The 11,757-nt window shown below is 40.1% G+C and overlaps 1 protein-coding gene across 1 annotated transcript; it reads left to right on the forward strand.

Annotated features, from left to right (window-relative positions):
* The first annotated feature begins 5,200 nt into the window (after window positions 1-5,200).
* On the forward strand, window positions 5,201-6,283 carry LOC129959697 (uncharacterized). The gene is made up of 2 exons (XM_056072587.1): window positions 5,201-5,836; window positions 6,050-6,283. The coding sequence occupies exons 1-2, from the start codon at window positions 5,201-5,203 to the stop codon at window positions 6,281-6,283; spliced, it is 870 nt and encodes a 289-aa protein (XP_055928562.1).
* Window positions 6,284-11,757: the final 5,474 nt, after the last annotated feature.

Consider the following 11,757-nt stretch of genomic DNA (forward strand, 5'->3'; position numbering starts at 1 on the left):
GGGTGTTGTCTATAAGGACTTAACGTCCATTTTTGGTGACACATCTAACAACCCCGATTTCAAGCTCCATCCATCTGAGGATGAAGACTCGCTTGATATGAGTTGCGAAGATCCTGCAACCACAACAAATGCTCAATCTCTTTCCTCCTCTAAAGTTCTCTCTTAATGGGTACCTTCGTCTCATGGAATTGTCGTGGCATTCGCTCCAAACTTCATGAAATTAAATCAATTTTTAATAAATTTCATCCCATCTGTTTTGGTGTTCAAGAAACATTCTTGACACCAAATATTCCCATCAAATTACGCGGATACAACTGTGTTCGGAGAGATGCAGACACAGGATCACACAGTTCTGGTGGTGTCTGTGTCTTTACTTCAAATCTCTATCCCAGTACACCTCTCAATTTGCATACTTCTCTGCAGGCTGTGGCTGTGCAAGTTCACATACAAACTTTAGTCACAGTCTGCAGCATCTATTTGCCGCCTCATGATACCATACATCAGCAAGACCTTGACAAGTTAGTGGACCAGCTTCCAAAGCCCTATATTGTACTCGGCGACTTCAACGGACATAGTACTTTGTGGGGTTCGGATGATACGAACTCTCGTGGGAGGCAGATTGAACAGTTCATTTCTGATAACTGCATCTGTCTGCTCAATAACGACGAGCAAACATACTTTCACGAACCTACACGTACTTTCCATAGTCTAGACCTGGCCATGTGTTCTCCCGAACTCCTGCCATTGTTGACTTTTACTGTCGATACCGATATGTATAATAGCGACCATTTTCCTATTATCGTCTCCCGTACTGAAAGCGACGGTACAACTCTTCGTCCTAAGCGTTTCTTATTCCAGAGAGCAGACTGGAATGCTTTTTCACAATTAGCAGACATCACTGAGACGATGGCCAATACTCCAGACACTTCGGAAGCAATACAGCTCGTTGTTGAAGTCATAATGAACGCAGCAAATAACAGTATCCCGATGACTTCCCCACGTCTAAGAAATTTTCGTAGACCGTGGTGGAACGATGCCTGTCGCGACAGTTTAAAAAACCAGAAAAGACGTTGGAACCTTTTTCGAAGATACCCAACGACAGAGAACTTCATCGCTTTCAAAAGAGCCAAGGCACTAGCGCGGCGCATTCGGCGACGAAGTCAGAGAGAATCATGGATTAATTTTATTTCCTCCATCACATCCTCTATTTCCAGTAAACTTTTATGGAAAAAGGTTAAGGCTGCTAATGGGATATACCATGAAACTGCTGTTCCTATTTTAAAAACAGGAAATGACATACATTCTGCCCCAATAGATGTGGCTAACATTCTCGGTCAAGCATTCGCACAAGTGTCCGCAATAGATTCTTATAGTCCGACATTTCAGGTAGTTAAGAATCGCGCGGAACGGTTGCCTTTGCGGTTTAAATCCCGAACCAACTTTTCATACAACTGTGAATTTAGGATATTTGAACTGGAAATGGCCTTGTCTAAAACCAAAGATACCAGTCCCGGGCCAGATGGAATTACTTACAATATGCTGCGCCATTTGAATAGGATATCTCTGTCCAATCTGTTGCTACTATTTAATAGAATCTGGACGGAGCAGAAATACCCTTCACAATGGCGTGAAGCTATTGTGATTCCAATATTGAAACCAGGCAAAGAGCCATGTATCCCTCTGAATTATAGACCGATTGCCCTTACGAACTGCCTCTGTAAAATATTTGAACGCATGGTCAATGCTCGTTTCGTATACGAATTGGAGAAAAGGGGAAGCATTCCCCCTATGCAGAGTGGTTTCCGTAGCGGTCGATCAACTTTCGACAACCTTATCTTATTGGAAACACAAATAAGAAATGCCTTTGTGAAAAGGAATCATCTTGTCTCCATATTTCTCGATATAGAAAAAGCATATGACCGTGCATGGCGCCATGGCATACTTAATACAATTTTTAACCTAGGTTTTAGGGGTAATTTACCCATTTTTTTACAAAACTTTTTAAGACATCGCACCTTTCGTGTTCGAGTTGGCAATTTTTATTCTAATCATTTTATTCAAACTGAGGGAGTTCCCCAAGGAAGTGTCCTCAGTGTAACACTTTTTATTGTTCATTTCAGCCAGATTTTGAATCATTTGCCTTCATCTGTTACTGGAACACTTTACGTTGACGATCTGCAGATATCATGCCAAGGTAGTAATATGAATTTAATAGAGCGACAAATGCAGAATGCTGTGGACAAATTGGTGGCTTGGTGTAATAAGAATGGACACAATATCTCGCCAGAGAAGAGTCGCTGTGTGCACTTTTGCCGTAAAAGAAACATTCATCAGGATCCTAACATTCAAATTAGAAATGTTTCCATTCCTGTTGTGAAAGAAATACAGTTTTTGGGAGTGATTTTCGATCAAAAGCTTACTTTCCTTCCGCATATTTTACACCTGCGGAAGAAGTGTGAGAAGTCCTTAAACATTTTAAAGGTACTATCCAGAACATCTTGGGGTGCCGATCGAACCTCCCTTCTTCGCATCTATCAAGCAGTTATTCTTTCTCGAATCGATTACGGGTGCATGATATATGGCTCCGCCCGCACATCTGTTTTGCGGCGACTGGATACCGTCCATCATTCTGCTTTGCGCATTTGCTCTGGTGCGTTCCGTACTTCACCAATAGAAAGCCTCTACGTTATTTGCCATGAGCTACCCCTTTATATAAGACGTAAGAAACTGTCCGCTCTGTTTTATTTCAGAATACAATCGGTTCTAAATCACCCATTAAGAGAAATATCACTACCAGTAGGCTTGCGTCGCCTCTATAACGCCCGTCCTTCACATATTCTACCATTCTGTGAAAGAGTCAAAATGCTCCTGCATGACTCAAACTTGAGCGATATTCATATTAAATCAGTTGACCCTTTTAGATTTCCGCCTTGGGATATTCCGCAATTTACATTTCTTAATGCTTTCAGAGGATTTGATAAATCCTCCACTTCTCATATAATCTTGAAACAGCTCTTTCTACAACATCGCTATCGATATTCATCTTTTCTGCCTGTTTTCACGGATGGCTCGAAATCAGATGGCCATGTTGGTTGTGGAATAATATTTCCGTCTGATATACTGAGCCACCGCCTTCACAACAGTTGCTCAGTTTTTACTGCTGAATTGGTAGCCATTTTCTGTGCTCTCAGGAAAATTTCGCTTTCCACACAGCGTAAATTCATTATTTACACTGATAGCAGGAGTGCGTTGGAGGCACTCACCCACTATCACAATCATCAAATACATCCAATTGCTATACGAATTCTGTTCACTTTGCACACCTTGCAAAATGAAAATTTTGATATCCTTTTTTGTTGGGTCCCGAGTCATGTAGGAATCTATGGCAACGAACTGGCGGATTCTGCTGCAAAATCTGCAGTGTCGCCCTTGAACCAAGGTCTTCCCTACAGTGATGTTAGGAAGGCCTTTAATAAACACGTCTATTTTACCTGGCAAAACACATGGGATCTGCAGATCCTGAATAAACTTCATTCTGTGAAACCAGTTATTGGACACTGGCCTAATCACCCTATACGCGAGGTTGATGTCAAGCTGACTCGCCTCCGCATTGGGCATACTCGCTACACGCATAAACATCTCATTTTTGGCGAGGCGGCACCAAAGTGCCCTGCATGTCATGTGGATTTTACCATTAATCATATTTTAATCGAGTGCCCATCTTTTAATTCCTCCCGTTTAAACTTTTTTAAATCATCGTCATTAACTTTACAAGATCTGGTGGGTGAAAAATTCCACCCAAACATCTTTAAATTTTTAAAATACATTAGCTTTTACACATGTATTTAATACTTTTAACTTTCATTAACGCCTGATTTTTACATTGCTTCAATGCAATGCGTTTTTACACCACTGTTTCATTTAAATTTATTAACGTTGTACGTACTAGAACTTTTTTTTTGGAATTTGTATGTTGATAACTTTTGATTTTATATTTTATCATGTGTTTTTTTTTATATAGTTTGGTCTATTATTTTACCATTTGCTTGGCGCAGTATGATCAAGTATGGTTCTTGCGCCATAAAACACTAACTACCAACCAACCACAGATTGAAAAAATTCTTTCAGATCATAATTTATGTCTCTAAAATTCCGAGGAATAAACACATTTTCACTTACCTACACACACATTTCATTCAGTTGACCTCACAATTTGTTCTCCATTTCTCTTGCCTTTTTTAGAGTTTAACAGCTGACAATAATCTGTATAACAGTGACTATTTCCCATTAATTATAACCGAAAACAGATATAATCCAAATAGTAATTTCCGGTCCCCTAAATATATTTTTAATGCAGCCAACTGGCAACGGTTCACTTCACTACCTATAATATCGATTCTGAAATTATTACACCTTCCACTATCGAAGATGCACTTAATTATATTGTCGAAACCATAACTGAAGCAGCAGATAAATCAATACCCAAGACGACTGGTCCCCTCAGGGGCTCACCTACTATAGGTGAGTACGGGTGTCCCAATCCCGAGGTTCCCAGGGATCTTTACTCCCTTTATGTTTACTCTACACTGCGCCTTCTGCTGTCTCCTTTATTCTTCTTTCCCTCGAGGGTAGGCGAGGGAGCTCTCCATGAGAAGCTGTCGCCGCCCTGTTTGCTTCCTGCTTCTCATGGACAGCAAATACCCCCACGTGTTTGCCGTGCGTGGCGACCCATTAGACGGGCGGTGCACTGTGGTCCCCGGTGTATCAATCGGCCGGTAGCTAGCAACCTGAGTTACTAGTCTGCTAGGGATCAAGCGAAGGGGTTACTCCTTGGGCTTGGCGTTAAGGGTGGTCACTGTCCCCGGGGGTAACTCCGAGCGTATAGGTTCCGGCTAGCGCTAGGGTAAGCGCCGAGGCTGGGAATGGCCAGAGCCGGTGGCTGCCTTCCCTTGTTGGACTCCATGGTGGGTGGTGCCGTCGGGGCCCGAAGCCCCATCAATATCGTATGGGAAAAAAAAACCGTTCTCCCTTCAGTGGGCGTCAAATGTTACCAAATCAAATCCAAACCATTTCACATTTTGACACATTTTTCATCATAAAAAGAGTTTCTGAATCTAAAGATACTTTTCACTCTGTATCACCATTTCTTGTGCAAAAAGCCATAGTAGCAACCGTCGGTGATGTTGCAGGTATACGCAAAATGCGTTCTGGTGACTTGCTCATAGAAGTTAATTCTAAGAAGCAAGCCCAGCAAGTAACCAAACTAAAAGCCTTAGCTACAATACCTGTTACTGTTTCCCCTCACTCTTCCTTAAATTACTCGAAAGGCGTCATAACCTGTGGAGAGCTGTACAATGTTTCTCTTGAAGAAATATCTAAAGGATTTCAGCAGCAAGGAGTAACTCATGTACGCCGCATAACCATTCGGCGGGATGGGCAACTCATTAATACGAAACACCTCATCCTCACATTTCATTCACCTAAACTGCCTGAATTTGTATATGCCGGCTACCTGAAATTACCTGTTCGAGCCTATATTCCTAATCCCTTGAGATGTTTCCAATGCCAACGTTTCGGTCACTCCAAAGCTAATTGCCGCGGGACAGTAACTTGTGCCCGATGTGCTGAAAAAGGTCATGAAAGCCAGGAGTGCACTGCGCCAGAAAAGTGCGTCAATTGTGGTGAAGATCATGCTTCTTATTCGAGACTTTGCAAACGTTGGACACTCGAGAAACAAATAACCACTCTCAAATTCAAAGAAAGTATAACTTATCCTGAAGCTAGACGTAAAATTCTAGCTCAAACACCTACGCCTGGTTTAACTTATGCTTCTGTGGTACAGAAACAGTTTTGTGTAAATTGTTCTTGTCCAAATTGTGTTAAATCTGTTACCCACACAAAAACACTTGAAAAGTCAAGTGATTCAGAAACAGAGCATTCCACAAACAATGAAATTGAATTATTGAAACCTGATAAACCTAAAATAAACAAATCAAAATCTGGAAAGCATTTAAAATTACAACTTTCAAAACGTGGTCTTTCTCCACAGGAAATTAGAACAAAACTCAGAAAATCAACCTTGCGCAATTCGGTTGCTTTGGGACTTGCAAATCAAGGTGCAGTCCACAAAGACCTAACATCCATTTTTGGTGGCACATCCAAAAGTGCTGACCTAATCGCACTTCATCCATCTGAAGAAGAGGATGAACTTAAAATGAGTTGCGATATTTCGCAACTTCCCAACACTGTTTCCAATCCTTCACTTGAAGCAAAAGTTTCGTAATGGGTACCTTCGTTTCATGGAATTGTCGTGGCCTTCGGTCCAAATTAAATGACATCAAGACCATCCTTAACAACTTTCATCCTATCTGTTTTGGTGTTCAGGAGACATTCTTGACACCTAGTATCCCCATCAAAATACGCGGTTATAACTGTACTCGTAAAGATGCAGAAACAGCATCTCATCCTTCTGGTGGAGTTTGTATTTTCACGTCGAATTTATATCCGAGCACACCTCTCCTATTACATACTTCTCTGCAGGCTGTGGCTGTTCAAGTTCATACTCGAATTTTGGTCACAGTCTGCTGCATTTACTTACCGCCTCATGATGTCATTCGTCAACAAGATCTTGATAAACTTGTGGACCAACTGCCTGCACCATTTATTATTTTTGGCGATTTTAACGGCCATAGTACGTTGTGGGGTTCGGAGAATACAAATTCTCGTGGGCAACAGATAGAACAGTTTATTTCTAATAATTGTCTCTGTTTGCTCAATAATGAAGAGAAGACGTACTTCCATGAACCCACACGTAGCTTCCATAGCCTTGATCTAGCCATGTGTTCTCCTGAACTTTTGCCGGTGTTGAACTTTGCAGTTAGCAAAGATTTACATAATAGTGATCATTTCCCTATTATTGTCTCCCATGCTGATAGCGGCGGTGCGACTCTCCGTCCTCCGCGTTTTCTATTCCAGCGGGCAGACTGGGATACTTTCACGCAATTGGCAGATATAACTGAGACCATGATCAGTACTTATGATATCACGGAAGCAATGCAACTTGTTATTGACGCCATATTAAACGCCGCAAATGCCACCATTCCAAAGACCTCCCCACGTCTCAGAAAATTTCGCAGGCCGTGGTGGAATGAGGCTTGTCGCGACAGCCACAAGCAGCAAAAAAAATTATGGAACATCTTTCGGAGGTACCCGACAACTGAAAATCTCATTGCTTTTAAAAGAGCCAAAGCGCTAGCTCGTCGCGTTCGTCGTCAGAGTCAGAGGGACTCCTGGATTAAATTTGTATCGTCCATTACATCATCGACCTCCAGCAAACAGTTGTGGAAAAAAGTAAAGGCTGCGAATGGTATTTATTGTGAATCTTCCATTCCTGTTTTAAATACAGGAAGTGGGATACATTCGGCTCCATTAGAAGTAGCCAATATCCTGGGCCAAGCATTTGCACAAGTTTCCGCAATAGAATCTTATAGTCCGGAGTTTCTGGCGATTAAGAATCCCGCGGAACAGTTGCCTCTGCTTTTTAATGACCATCGCAAGTATTCATATAACTGTAAATTTAAAATGTTTGAACTCGAAAAGGCCTTATCTAAATCTCATGACACCAGTCCAGGGCCAGATGGGATTACATACAATATGCTCCGTCATTTGAGTAACACTTCCCTTTCCAACCTGTTGTTGTTATTTAACAGAATCTGGATCGAGCAGAAGTACCCTTCTCAATGGCGCGAAGCTATTGTTATCCCAATCCTAAAACCTGGCAAAGAACCATCCAATACTCTGAACTACCGACCAATAGCTTTGACGAGCTGTCTCTGTAAAACCTTAGAACGTATGGTCAATTCTCGTCTGATTTTTGAATTAGAAAAACAAGGATGTATCTCTCAGTTACAGAGTGGTTTCCGTAGAGGACGGTCAACTGTTGACAACCTCGTCCTTCTGGAAACGCAAATCCGCAATGCATTTGTGAAGAGAAATCACCTTGTATCTATTTTTTTCGATATAGAGAAAGCGTACGACCGTACGTGGCGTCACGGCATACTCTCAACGCTTTTTAACTATGGCTTTAGAGGAAATTTACCGATATTTTTAAAAAACTTTTTATCTTGTCGAACGTTTAAAGTTCGCATGGGTAACGTCTATTCAAATGATTTTATTCAAACTGAAGGTGTCCCGCAGGGTAGCATTCTTAGTGTTACTCTTTTTATTGTCCATTTTAGCCAAATAATTAATGTTTTACCTCCATCTATTCAAGGCACATTATACGTGGATGATCTCCAGATCTCTTGCCAAGGGAGCAATATGCACCTGATAGAGCGACAACTGCAGGTTGCTGTAAACAAACTTGTAAATTGGTGCAATGAAAATGGACATACGATTTCTCCAGAGAAAAGTAGATGCGTCCATTTTTGTAGGAAACGGGGTATTCATTTAGATCCCAAAGTTCAGATTCGTAATGCTACCATCCCTGTGGTAAATGAAATAAAGTTTTTGGGGATAATATTTGACCGTAAGCTCACTTTCCTTCCGCATGTCCTACATTTGCGGAAGAGGTGTGATAGGTCATTAAATATTCTCAAGGTACTGTCCAGAACCACTTGGGGAGCAGATCGAACTTCTTTGCTCAGAATTTATCAGGCAGTGACTTTATCCCGTATAGATTACGGAAGTATGGTGTATGGCTCTGCTCGTCCTACGGTTTTACGTAGACTTGATACCATACATCATTCTGCTTTGAGAATTAGCTTAGGAGCATTTCGCACCTCGCCTGTGAATAGTCTGTATGTTCTCTGCCATCATCTACCACTAAGTTTACGGCGTGAAAAATTATCTGCCCAATATTATCTTCGAGCACTGTCTGTTCCGAAGCATCCGGTGTGTTCTTTGATATTTCCAGTTAGTCTTCGGAGACTTTATAATGCTCGTCGCTCTCACGCACTTCCATTCTGCGAGAGAGTTAAACTGCTCCTTCGTGATTATGGACTTCATGATAAGGTAATCCAGACTTCCGATCCATTTTCCTTTCCTCCCTGGAATATTCCTCAGTTTTCATTTTTAAATCCCTTCTCTGGTTTTGAGAAGCAGAGTACTGCCCCTATTGTCTACCAGAATCTGTTTCATTCTCATCGCTGTCAGTATTCAGATTATTTAAAAATATTTACGGATGGTTCGAAATCAGAAGGCCATGTTGGTTGCGGTATTGTTTTTGATACCGACATATTTAGTTACCGTCTAGATTCATCTCTATCTGTTTTATCTGCTGAATTATTAGCCATCTTTTATGCTCTTCAGAGGATTTCCCTTTCCTCTGATCGTAAATTTTGTATCTATACTGACAGCATGAGTTCATTGACAATGTTTTCCAACTGTAATAATCAGATTCACCCGGTTGCCCTGGAAATTCTTGATCTTCTAAGAACTTTAAAAAACAGGGAATTTAAGATATTATTTTGCTGGATTCCGAGTCATGTCGGAATCACTGGTAATGAGCAGGCGGATAACGCAGCAAAGAGTGCATCTTTGCTTGCACAGCGAGACATCCCGTTCTGTGATGCTAAAAATATTTTTCAACGTCGTCTGTACTCACTCTGGCAGGAATCATGGAATAATCATATCAATAACAAACTTTATGTCATAAAACCTATCATTTCATCCTGGCCTTGTTTACCAGTGCGAGAGATAGACGTCAAATTGTCTAGACTCCGCATTGGTCATACTCGTTATACACATAAACACCTTTTATTCGGCGATCGAGCTCCTTTCTGCTCTAGATGCCAAGTGATTTTAACCGTTCTTCATCTTTTAATAGAGTGTCCTAATTTTAATCATCATCGTTTACGGTTTTTCTGTACTTCAACAGTGGACATGCAAATGCTCGTGGGGGAACGTCCCCACAAAAACCTTTTTAAATTTTTAAAAGAAATTGGCTTTTACAATTTTATTTGACATTTTAATTTGTTACCAATTTTTACAATGTTTGTAGATATGACCTTGCAATTTTTTAATCAGTTTTTAATTCTACAGAACCTTGCATAAAAACCACCTTATATATTTTAACCATACGACTGGCGCAGTATAGTCAAATTTGGCTCTTGCGCCACTAAATCCCACTATCCATCCATCCATCCATCCCAAGACGACTGGTAATTACAGAAAACAAAATAAACCTTGGTGGAATGCCGATTGTCAGCAGGCTTATAAGAGACAAAGGAAGGCTTGGAATATATTCCGCAGACGTGCCTCTACCGAAATGTGTATTATTATTATTAAAAAAAAAAAACTAATGCGGAATTTAGAAGAATTCAAAGACTTAGCCGCAGAGCGTCATGGCAGAAGTTTGTTTCCGGCATAACATCAACTATATCTATCAAAAAAACTTACAAAACTGTATAAAATTTTAAAAAATCTCTGGTGTCTCTCAATTTAATAGTGTTTCTTTTTTAGTTGATAAAGGTAGAACAATACCCACCTTAAAGGACATTACAAATACCATCGTCTCGTCTTTAGCTCATACATGTAGCAGCAAAAATTATCCCCTTACGATTTTGGAGAACACAAAGAAAGCAGAAAAACAAAAATTACATTTTAATTCTAAAATTAACCTGACCTATAATTGTGATTTTAGTCTACGGGAATTTCAGACAAGCCACTCAAAGATGCATGAATCTGCACCTGGTCCAGATAATATCACCTATACCATGATCAAACATCTAACAATAGAGTCACAGAAGTATCTGTTGCATCTGTACAACCATATTTGGCAAGAACACCACTTTCCTACAATTTGGCAACAGGCTGTAATTATACCTCCATTAAAACCAGGCAAAGATCAGACAAATCCCATCTAACTAACGTCCAATAACTTTGACAAGTTGTCTTTGTAAGTTACTGGAAAGAATAATAAATAACAGATTAATTTATTACTTGGAAGACAATAAATTGCTCCACCCATCCCAGAGTGGATTTAGAAAAGGTCGTTGCACTATCGATAATCTTTTGGCTCTTGAAACTGATATTCGCCTCTCTTTCCTACGGAGAAAACATTTAGTTGCCGTCTTTTTTTGATATAGAAAAAGCATACGACAGAACTAGGAGGTATGGCATTTTAAAAGACCTGCATGATCTCGGATTAAGAGGAAATCTTCCCATTTTTATAAAAAACTTTTTGAAACTCAAGAAAATTTCAGATCAGAGTAGAAACAAAGCTTTCTGATAAAAAAAAAAAAAAAAAAAAAAAATCAGGGGGTGGAGAATGTTTCCCAGGGTAGTGTTTTAATCGTAACCCTTTTCAACATAAAAATAAATAACATTTGAAAACAACTATCCCCTTTTGTAAAAGGATCATTATATGTTGACGACCTGTGCAGGAATAAATATGAATTTTATCCAAAGACAATTGCAGATTGCAGTATTACTCAATAGAGTAACAATAATGGCTTTACTATTTCTACATCGAAAACCGCTTATGTATATTTCTGTCATAAACGCAGTATCCATTTTGACCCTGAACTAAAATTAAATGGAGAAAATATATCATTTGTCAATGAAATTTGGTTTTTTAGGTGTTATCTTTGAAAAAAAGCTCACCTTCCTGCTTCACATACAGCAGTTACGGAAAAAAAGGTGAAAGATCTCTAAATATTCTGAAAGCATTAACGACAACAGCTTGGGGGAATCTCCATGCTTAAGATTTACAAAGCTATGGTACTTACTCTCTAAGCTCGATTATGACTCTGCCAG

The sequence above is a fragment of the Argiope bruennichi genome, chromosome X2 (genome assembly GCF_947563725.1).
Source record: "Argiope bruennichi chromosome X2, qqArgBrue1.1, whole genome shotgun sequence".
NCBI classification, from domain to species: Eukaryota; Metazoa; Arthropoda; class Arachnida; order Araneae; family Araneidae; genus Argiope; species Argiope bruennichi.

Excerpts from the sequence above, each read along its gene's own strand:
- LOC129959697 (XM_056072587.1), top strand. The coding sequence starts at position 5,201 with ATGCGTTCTGGTGACTTGCTCATAGAAGTTAATTCTAAGAAGCAAGCC. Across the intron at positions 5,837-6,049 it reads GTTTAACTTATGCTTCTGTG|GAAATTAGAACAAAACTCAG; the intron begins GTACAGAAACAG and ends CTTTCTCCACAG.